The 12,500-nt window shown below is 41.5% G+C and overlaps 2 protein-coding genes across 2 annotated transcripts in view; both read left to right on the top strand.

The window, feature by feature from the left end:
- Positions 1-2,624, top strand: part of LOC143106409 (histone-lysine N-methyltransferase SETD1B-A-like) — a 34,158-nt gene extending 31,534 nt beyond the window's left edge. The window contains exons 18-19 of the mRNA XM_076270683.1: positions 796-933; positions 1,268-2,624. Of these exons, the coding sequence (XP_076126798.1) occupies positions 796-933; positions 1,268-1,441 (312 nt within the window). The 3' untranslated portion in view covers positions 1,442-2,624. The remainder of the gene's footprint in view (positions 1-795; positions 934-1,267) is intronic.
- A 7,446-nt stretch (positions 2,625-10,070) lies between these two features.
- The window catches only part of LOC143106114 (betaine--homocysteine S-methyltransferase 1-like), a 16,484-nt gene continuing 14,054 nt past the window's right edge, over positions 10,071-12,500 (top strand). The window contains exons 1-3 of the mRNA XM_076270301.1: positions 10,071-10,282; positions 10,517-10,649; positions 11,234-11,346. Of these exons, the coding sequence (XP_076126416.1) occupies positions 10,262-10,282; positions 10,517-10,649; positions 11,234-11,346 (267 nt within the window). The 5' untranslated portion in view covers positions 10,071-10,261. The remainder of the gene's footprint in view (positions 10,283-10,516; positions 10,650-11,233; positions 11,347-12,500) is intronic.

The raw sequence follows: 12,500 nt of genomic DNA, 5'->3' as shown, positions 1-12,500 counted from the left end.
GAACACTACGGCTATGCTTTATGGCTATGCTAGGTGAACACTACGGCTATGCTAGGTGAACACTATGGCTATGCTGTACGCCTATGCTAGGTGAACACTACGGCCATGCTGTATGGCTATGCTAGGTGAACACTACGGCTATGCTAGGTGAACACTATGGCTATGCTGTACGCCTATGCTAGGTAAACACTACGGCTATGCTGTATGGCTATGCTAGGTGAACACTACGGCTATGCTAGGTGAACACTACGGCTATGCTGTACGGCTATGCTAGGTGAACACTACAGCTATGCTATGCTAGGTGAACACTATGGCTATGCTGTATGGCTATGCTAGGTGAACACTATGGCTGTGCTGTACGGCTATGCTAGGTGAACACTACGGCTGTCCTGTACGGCTATGCTAAATGAACGATTCCCCTTTTACAAGTTTGTTTACCATCAAATTGGCTTCGTAGAGGTTTTACTAAAGTGGAAATCTTGCATAGTGTACCTTTAAGACTTAACAATTAAAGGAGAAATCCGACAAGTTTTCACATGGATCTTAGGGTAAAGCACATTACTGAGGACCAGGCAGGACAGAGTATCCTAAGCGTTACTGTCCAGATGTTCCTGGAACATGCCAGGTCACCCCACTGGGTGGGCATCTCCTCTATGACTGGGTGGGCATGGTGGGCATCTCCACTCTGATTGGTGGGCTCTCCTCTCTGACGGGTGGGCATCTCCACTCTGATTGGTGGGCATCTCCTCTCTGACGGGTGGGCATCTCCACTCTGATTGGTGGGCTCTCCTGCAGGTGATAGCTGATTGGAGGGAGCAGTGCTATGAGAAGGAGGGCATCGGGAGCAGCTACCTGTTCCGTATCGACCACAACACCATCATCGACGCCACCAAATGTGGCAACTTGGCCCGCTTTATCAACCACAGCTGCAACGTGAGTCAGACACACGCACACAAACACACACACACACACACATACACATGCACACACGCACACACATACACACACACACACATACACACGCACACAGACACATGCACACACACAGACACACGCACACACACACACTCATTTATTTTTCAATTCAATGCTTTCAGTATCATTGTACTGACATGAGGACTGTATTATATGGTATTATAAGTGTGTGTGTGTGTGTGTGTGTGCATGTACATGTGTGTGTGTGTGTGTGTGTCTGTTGATTGTGTTATATGACATTACATGTCTGTGTGTGTGTTGATGCTATTATATGGTATTATATTTCTTTTAGCCAAACTGCTACGCCAAAATTATCAGTGTGGAGTCCCAGAAAAAGATTGTGATCTACTCCCGACAGCCCATCGGAGTCAACGAGGAAATCACATACGATTACAAATTCCCCATCGAAGACGTGAAGATTCCGTGCTTGTGTGCCGCAGAGAACTGCAGAGGAACGCTCAACTAGGAAGACACATGTTTACAAACACACACACACATGTACACACACACACACACACACACACATACACACACCTGTACACATACACACACACACACATTTGCAGACACACAAATACACATTTACAAACACACACACACACACACATTTGCATACACATGCATGTACACACACACACACACATGCCTGTGCATGCATTGCACACATAAACACTGAGGAAGTGCACAGTCATCCTACTCTGCATTAAATAGATATTGATTATGGAAGCGCACAGTCATCCTAAATAGAAGTTATGGAAATTACTGCCTTTTGCCCTGGCATGGCCCTGATAACAAACACAAAGGCAAAGTACAGTAACGTCCACATAAGGGTCAAAGGTCAAGTTTGAGCCCAAGATGTTTATGTACAGACTTATCTTCATTAAAACAGGTAATAGCCAGATTTCCAGTGTCCTACCTATAATATACATTTGGCTAGACAACAAAGAAACTTTAAAGTCATTTTTCTCAGTTTGACACTCTGGTGAGTTAAGGTCTTTTGCCTTTCCAGGACAGCACAGGTCACATGACCAACCATCTTTCTGTATGATATGAGCTGGAGATGCGTTCAATCAGTCCATTTGGTCGAGCAGATCTGAAAACAATGATTGAACTTCGGGATTCTTATGTGAATATTGTACATATTGCAGTATGTGTTTATATTAATATATATAACGGTTTTCACTTTGCAGTATGTGTTTATATTAATATATATAACGGTTTTCACTTTTGTAGCTTGCTCTGTTATTTTTGTTTGTGATCTTTAAAACACCCTTAAAAAAGAACGGGATAGAACTTTCACACACCATCCACTGCAATCCAAAATAAAATGATCAGAATGTGAAACGCACAGTAAGTAGTGCTAATGATTAGCCAATAATGAAGGCTGTAATGATGAAGGGATTCACACTATGGTGTTTGCACTGCAGGTCAACGTTTTCTCTTATTTCAGCTTGATACTATGTGTGTGTGTGTGTGTGTGTGTGTGAGTGCGAGTGTGTGTGGATAAACTCTAGATAGCCCATCCTATCTGCTTAGTTAAAATATATATTTTATAAGACCTTTCCCATCTCATTCTAACTCAGTAGTAGCCCTACATTGCCTGAGCGTAATTAACATGGTGCTTTTGTGTGTTTCTGTGACATGGAGTGCAGCACATGTAATAAAAGTCTATATTTTTGTCTTGTGGTTGTCATTTTCTTCATGTAAACCGGACCAACCTCTTGTGAGAACATCTAAATAGTGCATTACTTTATAGTATGCTGTTGCCAATAGCTTGGTTTATAGTAGGCTATTGAATTATAACCACTGCAAAGCATTTAATGTAAACTTGATGTCCCATCAACCACAGAGTGTCGTCATGTACCCATCATGACTATTCCATACGGTCTCGCAAGCAGCCTCCTTCAAATGCGCCGTTGAATGCCAAAATACCGATGCATTTATTTGACATATCGCGCGTTGCGCCGTTAAAGGGGATGACAGATGTCATTCTCATTGGTTAAAATGATGTTACGCCCCAAACACACCCATATGACTGATTAAAAAACCTAGGAACACCTTGTTACGCCATGCGCTCCACTTTTGATAACGAAACCCCTCCCAATGTGAACTGGACATCCTACTAAATTTTAATAGACTTTTGACGAGTGACGATGCACTTTAGAATGTCATGATAGGGCCCCTAATCTGTGGGTCGGTCGCGAACGAACTAGTTCCTTTGAACGGGTCTTTAAAATGAACGACCTGAACTGGTTTGCCTTTCCCGTTCTTGTTCGTTCTTTCGTTCGTCGCTGAATCACACTGACCTAGTGCTGCTGTGAATGCCGCGAGAGCCAAACCAATCGTATGCTGTTGTCTGTATTGTTTCTAAAACGTTCTCATCGAATTAGCCAATGAGAGGCATGAAAGCATAGCAACCGTTTCCATGAAAAAAAAAACAAATGGGCTAGTGGGAGAGCATACGATAAAAAATAACGATAGGCTAATGGTTTACATTAACTCCATTTTGCATTTCAATATTGGCATTTACATTTAAATATCTGTCTAATGGTAAATGCATGCTGTCTTTGTATTTTCTGTGTCATGCCAGGTTAATAATTGTCTCTTCAGTCTCGTTCGTTCGTTCGTTCTCACGCCAAGACCCCCACCTGTTTCAATTCGGTCTGTCGTTCTCGTTAAGTCAGTCACTCGTTCTTGGCAGAGTGAAGCAGAAGAAGCAGAGTGATTAAGGCTCTGTAGCCTAGGCAAAATGGGGACTTGAAACCTTTTCATCAATATAATCTTTCTGCCAAGCCTTTAAACATGTTTGTCGGCATAGCCTACTGGGTCTTTGTTCCTTTATGAATGAACACATTTTTAAAAAAGAAATTAGCTGATCTAGTTCTAGCCGTAGTCTACTCTATTTACCTTCAATATGTAATGTCAAGGTGAATGAACACATTAGCTACTGCTGTTTTGTCTAAAAGTACACATAATCATGAAGTTGCAGCTATATTTGCCGCTACAATTACAGTGTTGTGTTGACCGTTTTCACAAACGAGGAGCTGACCCACACAGCAAAAGGACTCCGCGGCGGATCCGCCGCGGATGTATGACGGCCTCCGGAACGGACCCGCGAAACGGACCCGTATCGGAGTCCAGATGCTCTCAGGAACGGATCCGCTACGAAGGCGGATCGCGGACCCGCCGTGGCTCCGCGCTGCATCCGCCCCGCATCCGCGATTAAAACCTTACCTCCGCGGCGGGTCCGTTTGGGACCCGCAAATTGATACATACATCCGCCGCGGACCCGCAACGGACTCATAAAGCTCATCTGGCCCGGGTCCGTTTCGGACCCGTTTATCTCATTTTCAAAATTCCTTCTGTTCTTGCTGTAGGATTAAATAGGATAAACTATAGGATAAAAGTAAAACTATCACTAGGCCTAGCCTAGGCTACTACAGCAAGATAGGCCTACGATTAGCATCGCCTCGTACTTTTAACTTAACAATACTGTCAATAAACCTAACAGAAAAGGTTTAAGTCAAGACATCAATTTACTGTACAAACGTGATCACTACTCAATGGAAATATAAAATGGACATTTATGGAAAGTTACAGGTTATAAGCTATTCTGTTTTTGTTAAGTAGCCTACGTTGCCTAGGCTACTCTACATGAATTTTGAGGTCAAAACCTAATTTAGTGCTTTATCAGCCTAGGTCAGTGCAGACATGAAATATTTTATCTAATAGGCTACAACTTCAATGAAATGCTGTGCTATGCACATCTAAAATATCAGAAAATGAATAACTGGTGAATGACAAGAAGTTCAATAAAAAGATTGTTTAATGCTTATTTCTCCTATTACTCCATTTGTGTGGATGGAGGCGGAACACGTCTCCTCGTTGCCCGATCCACCGCCAGTTGAAACACCTAATTGCGTGCTTGGTGACCTCAGCGTCCGTGGCTGACCGTGTCACCATGTTTTTCCTCACAGCACCTGTAATCAAACAGACAGATATGTTTATGTTTATGGTATGTAGCATCCAAAGCCAAGTATGCTTACACAATACAATATATTAGAAACATGACTTACAAAGCTCCTCTGTTCGCTGCACGTGGGGGTGGAGGGAGTTGAGGAGGGACTGCCATTCCTGGCCCATAGTGAGGTGGGCGGTGTGCGAGAGGGGGAAAAAATGTATTAAATGGTAGTCATCATTGATAATACACATGGGGCCTTTCTATTCACTAATATTTCAGAGATCAGTCCCTACCTTGAGTAACTCTCCGTATGTTAAATGCAGGTGCAGGGAGTTGAGGTGGTGAAGAGTGTTGCGGTCCTGCCCCATGGTGAGGTGCTAAGGGAGAGAAATGGTTGTGATCTGTTAACCATGGTAGGCTGAGAGCTACAGGGCCAAACAATGGCAAACAAAAACAAATCTCTGGTCATACTGGACATGAATTTGTATGTTTCAACATTTTGGTATGCACTATCTATATCAACTCCATGAATGGATTGACATTGAAATCAATGTGTTTCAATACAATCTGATAATAATGAATGAACTTTTCAGGCAATATTGCATGAATGCAGATGTTTTAACTGACAAAATATTTGGCTGAGATTTATGTAATGTATGAAGTATGCAGAAAATCTGAGATGGTAATGCAGATGCAATCTGTTGATTTGAAATAGAGTGACTACTGCTGTGTTAATATAGATGGGGCCACTGTATTCAATTTTATTTCAGAGATCAGTCTTTACCTTAACAGTTTTCTCCAGGTTGAGGGGTAGTGACTCTGCTGCCTGGCACTCGGCAAGATGGTGGAGCTGGAGGAATAGATACAAGGATAGGGGAATGTCTTTAGCACTAAGAATGTTAACCCAGGGATTAAAGTGAAAAAAAATCGTTTGACTGAACTTTTTTCAGGCCATAAGTCATACGTTCTTCATATATACCTAATCATAATAGGCCAAAATCATAATTGTTTATCTGTGCCGAATTTCGTAATTCAAGTCCAGTGCAGAACTGAATAAGAAAATCATAAGGCTATGTATCTTGAAGTTCCAGTATGTGAGAAACTTGATATGCCTTAATATCTCCAACCTCAAGTATGCAGCTAATAAGGAAATAGAATTGTTATTTAATTAAACAAGGTGAACTTGTCCCCACTGTAGAATGCAGAAATGGATGCTACAAGGAAGGGAATTCAAACACACTCAACACCTTACCATCTATTGATGTCATTGTGGTTCATTGAGATATCGGACATTTTTTCTGTTAAAGATTGGCATGGAGACAATAGGACATGGTTGCCTTTGTCGGTGCCCTTATGTGAACTTGCACAGGTAAACTTGCTCATCTTTACTTGCGTACGACTTCATTACACCTGTGTGTAGTATCTACTTTTTTTAGTGTGTTTCACATATAGTATTTTGCAGTATTTCTAAAATACAAAAATACACACCAATAAAGTATTTTGATACAAAATACAGAGCCATTTCCTTCAACCAAATAAAATACAAATGACAAAATACTATTTTGTATTTGAAATACATATTACATGTTTCAGAAATACTACCCATCCCTGGGAACAGGCAGATTAGCCTACATCTTTATAGTTGACCATATGATGACATACTTGGGTTAATACTGTATTTCACCAGTTAGGGCACCAAAATGGCCAGCAGCGGCACTGTGTAGCCTGTCTTGACAAGTTTTGGGTTACAATATACAGGTAGTGGGCTCTCTGTTGATTTTAATGAGTAGGCCTAAGCCTAAAGTTACAGCATTTCTATCACAATTGACCAGACTTCGACCTTTTGTCTGCTTTTAACAAAATTCTGGCTATGATTGTTCCTTGTATTGCATCGTGAGCCATCACTGCGCCTATTGCATTCTACTGTTAGCCTTAAGCCTAGCTCAGTCATTATGTTATACCCCATCGCCCTCAATTAGAAGGAATGAGCTGCATTGAGCATAATAAACTGCATTTAGAATTCCAAATCCATATTTCTAGATATTTTGGTAAAAGTAACTTAAAAGTAATACAATAGTAGTGTAATGCCTTACAATTCAAAGACAGTAATATTATAATGTAACAAATTACTTTGAAATGACAGTAATAAGTAATACATAATACATTACGATTTTGAAGTAACTTGCCAAACACTGCCCCTGGCACTTTCATTTCTTTACACCATGGCTTGTTAGTTCTCCCCCATTTCCAACAGCTGCCCATCTCCATTTATTTTTTAGCTTTTGACACCTGCCTTCCTTTAGCAACAACGCATCCATGACAGCTAGTGGCCTTGCCAAATAGACGCAAATTACGCTAATATGCGAGGTTCTGGTAGGCATACTGGTTATGGTTTTGTGCTATAAATTAATAATATTTTATAGCAAAGTTTTAAGTTGACTATTTTGATTGCATGGTTATTTTTTGTCAACATACACTCACAACCTACTGTCGTTATAAGTGAGGCCTAAAGCAAAATAGGCTACAAGGCTGTCTGTGCGTCACAAACACGACTGACCCCCTTACTAAACAGTTCGCGATGAAGACAATATTATTATTATTTTATGTTAACACGCTGTCAAAACCTTCCGTTGCAAATTGTGAAAAACATTGTTGTACATGTCAGACGGGATAATACATTGCATACGGTTTATATTGCGTCGCTTTACACATAATGTTAGTTGCATTGATTAAAAACTGTAACAATAATAGTAGCCTACATGGGGTGGCATAGCAGGCTATCTGTTCAAGTCATAGGTGACACCCAAAATGAATGACCTCCCCTGACAAGAGTTCGCGATAGTAAGAAATTGTCTACATTGATGCACGGAAAGAACAGCCTAGGCCTACGCTTCTTCTCCGAATTCGCACATAGAGCTCACAATATCATATCCAAAAAAGTTAAACGGATTTGCCAACCTCATCAGCTGTCTCGATTGTGTCACTATAATCCAACTTTTAGACCGTTATTAGTCCTCCATATGTGTTCTTTTTTTTAAGCAAACGCCCCAGGCCAACGAGACAAGCGTGTAGCTACAACATAAACAAAGCGGAACTCATGGCTGAGGTAGGCTAGGCTATCTTCTTGAGCCGTCACTGATTGAGACACAGAAAGTTCTCAAGAACACTATTAGCAGCTAGGTCTTTAAACATTTATCATCACACACATTAATTCATCGGACCTAATATTTGTAGTTGCCTTAAAAAAAGGAAAAGAAAAGGTGATAGCCCCCCCCCCCTCCTATTTTTTTTTCTCATCGGATCTGCATCGATCTCAAATATGACATTTCTAAAATCAAATTGACGGAAATCCGTCCTACGACGGAGAACTTTAATCCTTGTGTTAACCATATCTCTAATATTAATATTATGATTTAGTTATTTCAATGTTAAGAGATTATTACTTACTTTGCCAGTGCAATTGGCTTAGGTTTGAGGCTTCAACTGATATAACTTACCAGGCGAGTTGGAAGGTACCTCAGAGATGCAAAGTCACCATTTACTGGCTCTTCTTCACTCTCATCAGAGTCCCCGAAACGATGGCTGTTAAATAACCATATCATTATGGTTATTGCAATCCCAAAATGTCCAAATATACATATAGTACAAGCATCTCTGGTCTATTTTGGAATGCTACGGGAATGTGTTCACATTACATTTTAATAACCCAGAAAGTATCTTCATCAAGCGAACCCAACAGAGGCAATCGTAACGTTAGATGGTAGAATCCAGCCGATAAAAGTTGACGCTGCAGAACAAACAAAATAGAAGATGGGGACCAAGTTCCATACAGTTAAGTTACGTTAGCATAATAAATCACAAACAGACGCCAATACCCATTAGTTGTCTGAACCGACTTAAACAGTGATTAAAATGCCGAGGCTTTCATTACAAAGATGGCAGAAGGACACTAAAGTTACGTATGAGACCAAACTTGGCAAAATGCAAACGTTAATGCACAGCTAGCTAGAAGCTAGGGCTAAACCATTATCAGTGAGTCAACATGCTAAAGTTGTAGCAGCTAGCTAGGTAGCTTTCATAGCAGAGGAGTGCTTCACTGACTTCGTTGACTGAAATACCAGTGCCAATGTATCAGCTTAATCAAGGATTGCATCGCAAACGTGATCTCAAACATATATATGTATAATAGACATTAGCAATAACTTATGCAATTGCGCCTAGCAGCATGCTAGCTAGCAGCTGTATGCCGCTAGCATAGTAGCACTATGGACTATGGACAACAGCAACACATTAAAACAGACAAGACCAGACTAACGTTAAATAACAATGTGTGTTTTTTAAATCACACTACCATAACATATTCTGCCAAAATTGCTAACCCATTTTAAATCAAATAGGCTACAGACTCATATGAGCATCATAGCTAACAATAACGTTAACTTAGCCTGTTGCTCAAAATTACAAACGTCTGCACTAACGTTAACGTTAACGTTAGTCCTAATATCAAACAACGTCATTATAATCAATAAACATGATAAGTAAGTTTTAAGTATAAAACCACAAAGGCCAATGTTTAGCTATTGTGAATGTCGCAATATATTAATAAATATCACTTACTCGAGAGGGTTCAGCGCAACCGTGTCCCAGCAAAGAAAATATCCACTAGTATGACTCTTCTCGGCTCTTGGTGTACAGTCATGTTCAACCGTTACAGTACAGGCGCGTCCGCGCCCGCGGATCCGACATGGGTCCACTCAGGACCCGCTGTTTGACAGTAGAATTTACGGAGCCGCCTGGAGGCGGAGCTGATCCTCTGTGCGGCACCAAAACGAATGCGACAGTCACGCGGGTTTGGCGATTCGAAGGCGGATCCGCCTAGGAGTCTACTGCTGTGTGGGGAGAACCTGCATTCCATGATTCACTGCTGAACTACGTTGTAGGCTACAGGAAATGCGAAAGAACGAACGATTCAGAACGAATCATCTTGGTGAACTGAACGACGCGAACTGTGTCATGAGAACGAACGACAAAATCCACCTCTAATCTGTTCGACTGGAGGCTTTTTGAGGAGTTCCTAGCCGGACAGATGGGAGTCTCCGGACAGCAGTCTCCGCCCCCTGCCATGGGCGGAAGATTGTGATTGCACGGTTAGAAGAACGCCTTACTCGAACAGTTTACTCCGCACAGGCTGGGCAAAGCCCCACGGACAAAAGGCTGAAATCTAAAGCTGATATTTCCTCCAACATAACGGTGGAAAGGGGCTCTGCAGAGATTCATTGGTCCAAACGTCAGTCAGACCCGTTTAATCAACAGCAGAGTAAAGCAATGGCATCTGTCAAGAGAAAGGTAGGCCTATTGTTTTTATTTGGACACATGCATTAGATAGCGACGGTAGGCTCAGCGATTGCTTCTTATCAATCACGCAGATAGACAGATAGATAGATACTTTATTGATCCCCAAAGCTAAATTTAAGGTAGGCCTATAACATCGTTAATTTTCTAAGACTTCTTGGACATCTTTCATGGGTAGGCCTAATTATGTAAATCGTGTGATTTTAACTGGCATGTTGTCTTTCTTAGGGAATCCTCGAGCGCTTGGAGGCGGGAGAAGTTATTATCGGTGATGGCGGCTACACCATGCAGCTCGAGCGCAGGGGTTACGTGAAGGCGGGACACTGGACACCGGAGGCCGCGGTTGAGCACCCTGAAGCAGGTGAACAACGCAGTGCCAGCCTGCGGAAGCTTGGGTCGTGTGCATGCTGCATGTCCCAGACCGCGGCCATCAACGACAGTTTTTGAGTTTATCCTTTTTTCTATAACTCACAAACCAAAAATTAAGCGCATGTACACTTGACATTTTAATCACTCCGCCTTAAGGCCTAGGATATGGGACTTCTCGTAGCCATTAGTGTTCTGTCGTTATAAGATCGGTCAACAGGTGCGTGAGTTGACGTGCGCGAATTCGGACTCTGCAATAGTCTTATCAAAATATGTTCTGACTGGAATTAAAATAGCTGAAGAGATGTGGAATCTGCCTACAGCGAAGTGGATAAAATATCTTTCTGCTGTCTCATACTCATCCATTCTGCACTTGTATGACCCAAATACAATCTAAGTGTGACGAGGAGCAAAGGTCAACCATATATTAACCTGCTGCTTTGGCCCTTATGAGCCTGTCATGCATCAACCATATTAACCTGCTTAGATTGCTTATGCCACAGTCTGAACTGGCCTTATACTGAGTGGGCTATAATCATACACTAGTGTTAATGTGTTGTTTGTTTGTTTGTTTTGAAGTAAGGCAGCTTCACCGGGAGTTCCTGCGGGCAGGGGCTGACGTAATGCAGACGTACACCTTCTACTCTTCTGATGATAAGCTCGACCTGAGCGGGAACGCCCCCAACGTCACAGTGAGTCCAAAAATGGACTCGCTAAATGAAACTAATCAAACCAGAAGTGATTTATTTGGTAGCCTACACTGAAAGATCCCTTTTGTTCTTTTTGCTTACATAAATAAGACTACATTATACAGCATCAGAAATCAAACAGAACTAGAAATGTAATGCCAGAGGAATTACATAGTGGATGGAAAGCTGCTGGGTTAATGTTGGTGGGGAGATTCCTGAAGAAAAAAAACCCATTGAATCACTTAATCTTTGAGTTCATACAAACCCTTGTACCAAAAAACCTTGTGTGTCAGGCATTCTTGAGATATCACACTCAAGGTGGGTTTGACCTTGACATTTGACTTCATCATTGAGTCCATACAAATGTTCACACCAAATTTGAAGCATGTGCGTCAAGCCGTTCTGAAGTTGTGATACAAGCACGAAAGCTGGCCTTTGGAAAATGTAGTTCAGAGAAAGCCTAATTGTATGCAATGCAAGACTACCTAAACGGGGCTTCCAGTTGGTGTTGATGATCAACGTGAAATTCTAACTACAGATCAACGGGATTTCAATGGTAAAATGAATATTGAAACAATGTTGAAATTATAACCAAACTAAAGATCAACGTGATTTCAATAGTATTTCAATTGATATTAAACCTCAGTAAACCACTATTAGCCTAATCTGGCAAAATGTCCTCATATCCTGCTTTATCTCCAGCCAGGATAAATTTGGCTAGGCCTAGGTATGTCTGGTTTAGGCTACACAAGCTTGCATAAATAACCATTGACAACTTATCAGTTAAGCAAGTGCATTTATTCACTCTTCTTCATCTAGAAATTCACGTGTGCTGTGCTTTCCTGCCATCCATTCAGTATAGCATCCATAGCTGTTGCAGTCAGCCTGATCCTCCACCATCCAGTAGCAGAGTGAAGCGGCACAAAGCAGAAATAGAAGGGGGAAAAAGAGATAGCTGTTAGATAAATATTGTCAACTGAACAACAAACTAACAGCTAAGCCTACAATCAAGTCATTTTACGCCACAACCCACCACTAATATAAAATTAGTTAAAAACGAAGGCAAAACTTCAGCCAGTGATTGTTTGCCATAGAAAACCATTTCCCTCATCAGGCCAGCTATCGCTAGGAAAGGCGGCTGGCTGGCAATTTGAGTG

The sequence above is a fragment of the Alosa pseudoharengus genome, unplaced genomic scaffold (genome assembly GCF_046254945.1).
Source record: "Alosa pseudoharengus isolate Yale_2024_CS ecotype anadromous, Long Island Sound unplaced genomic scaffold, YU_APseudo_1.1 YU_APseudo_1.1_scf_6, whole genome shotgun sequence".
Lineage (NCBI taxonomy): Eukaryota > Metazoa > Chordata > Actinopteri > Clupeiformes > Clupeidae > Alosa > Alosa pseudoharengus.
This window is presented reverse-complemented; position numbering and strand designations above follow the sequence as displayed.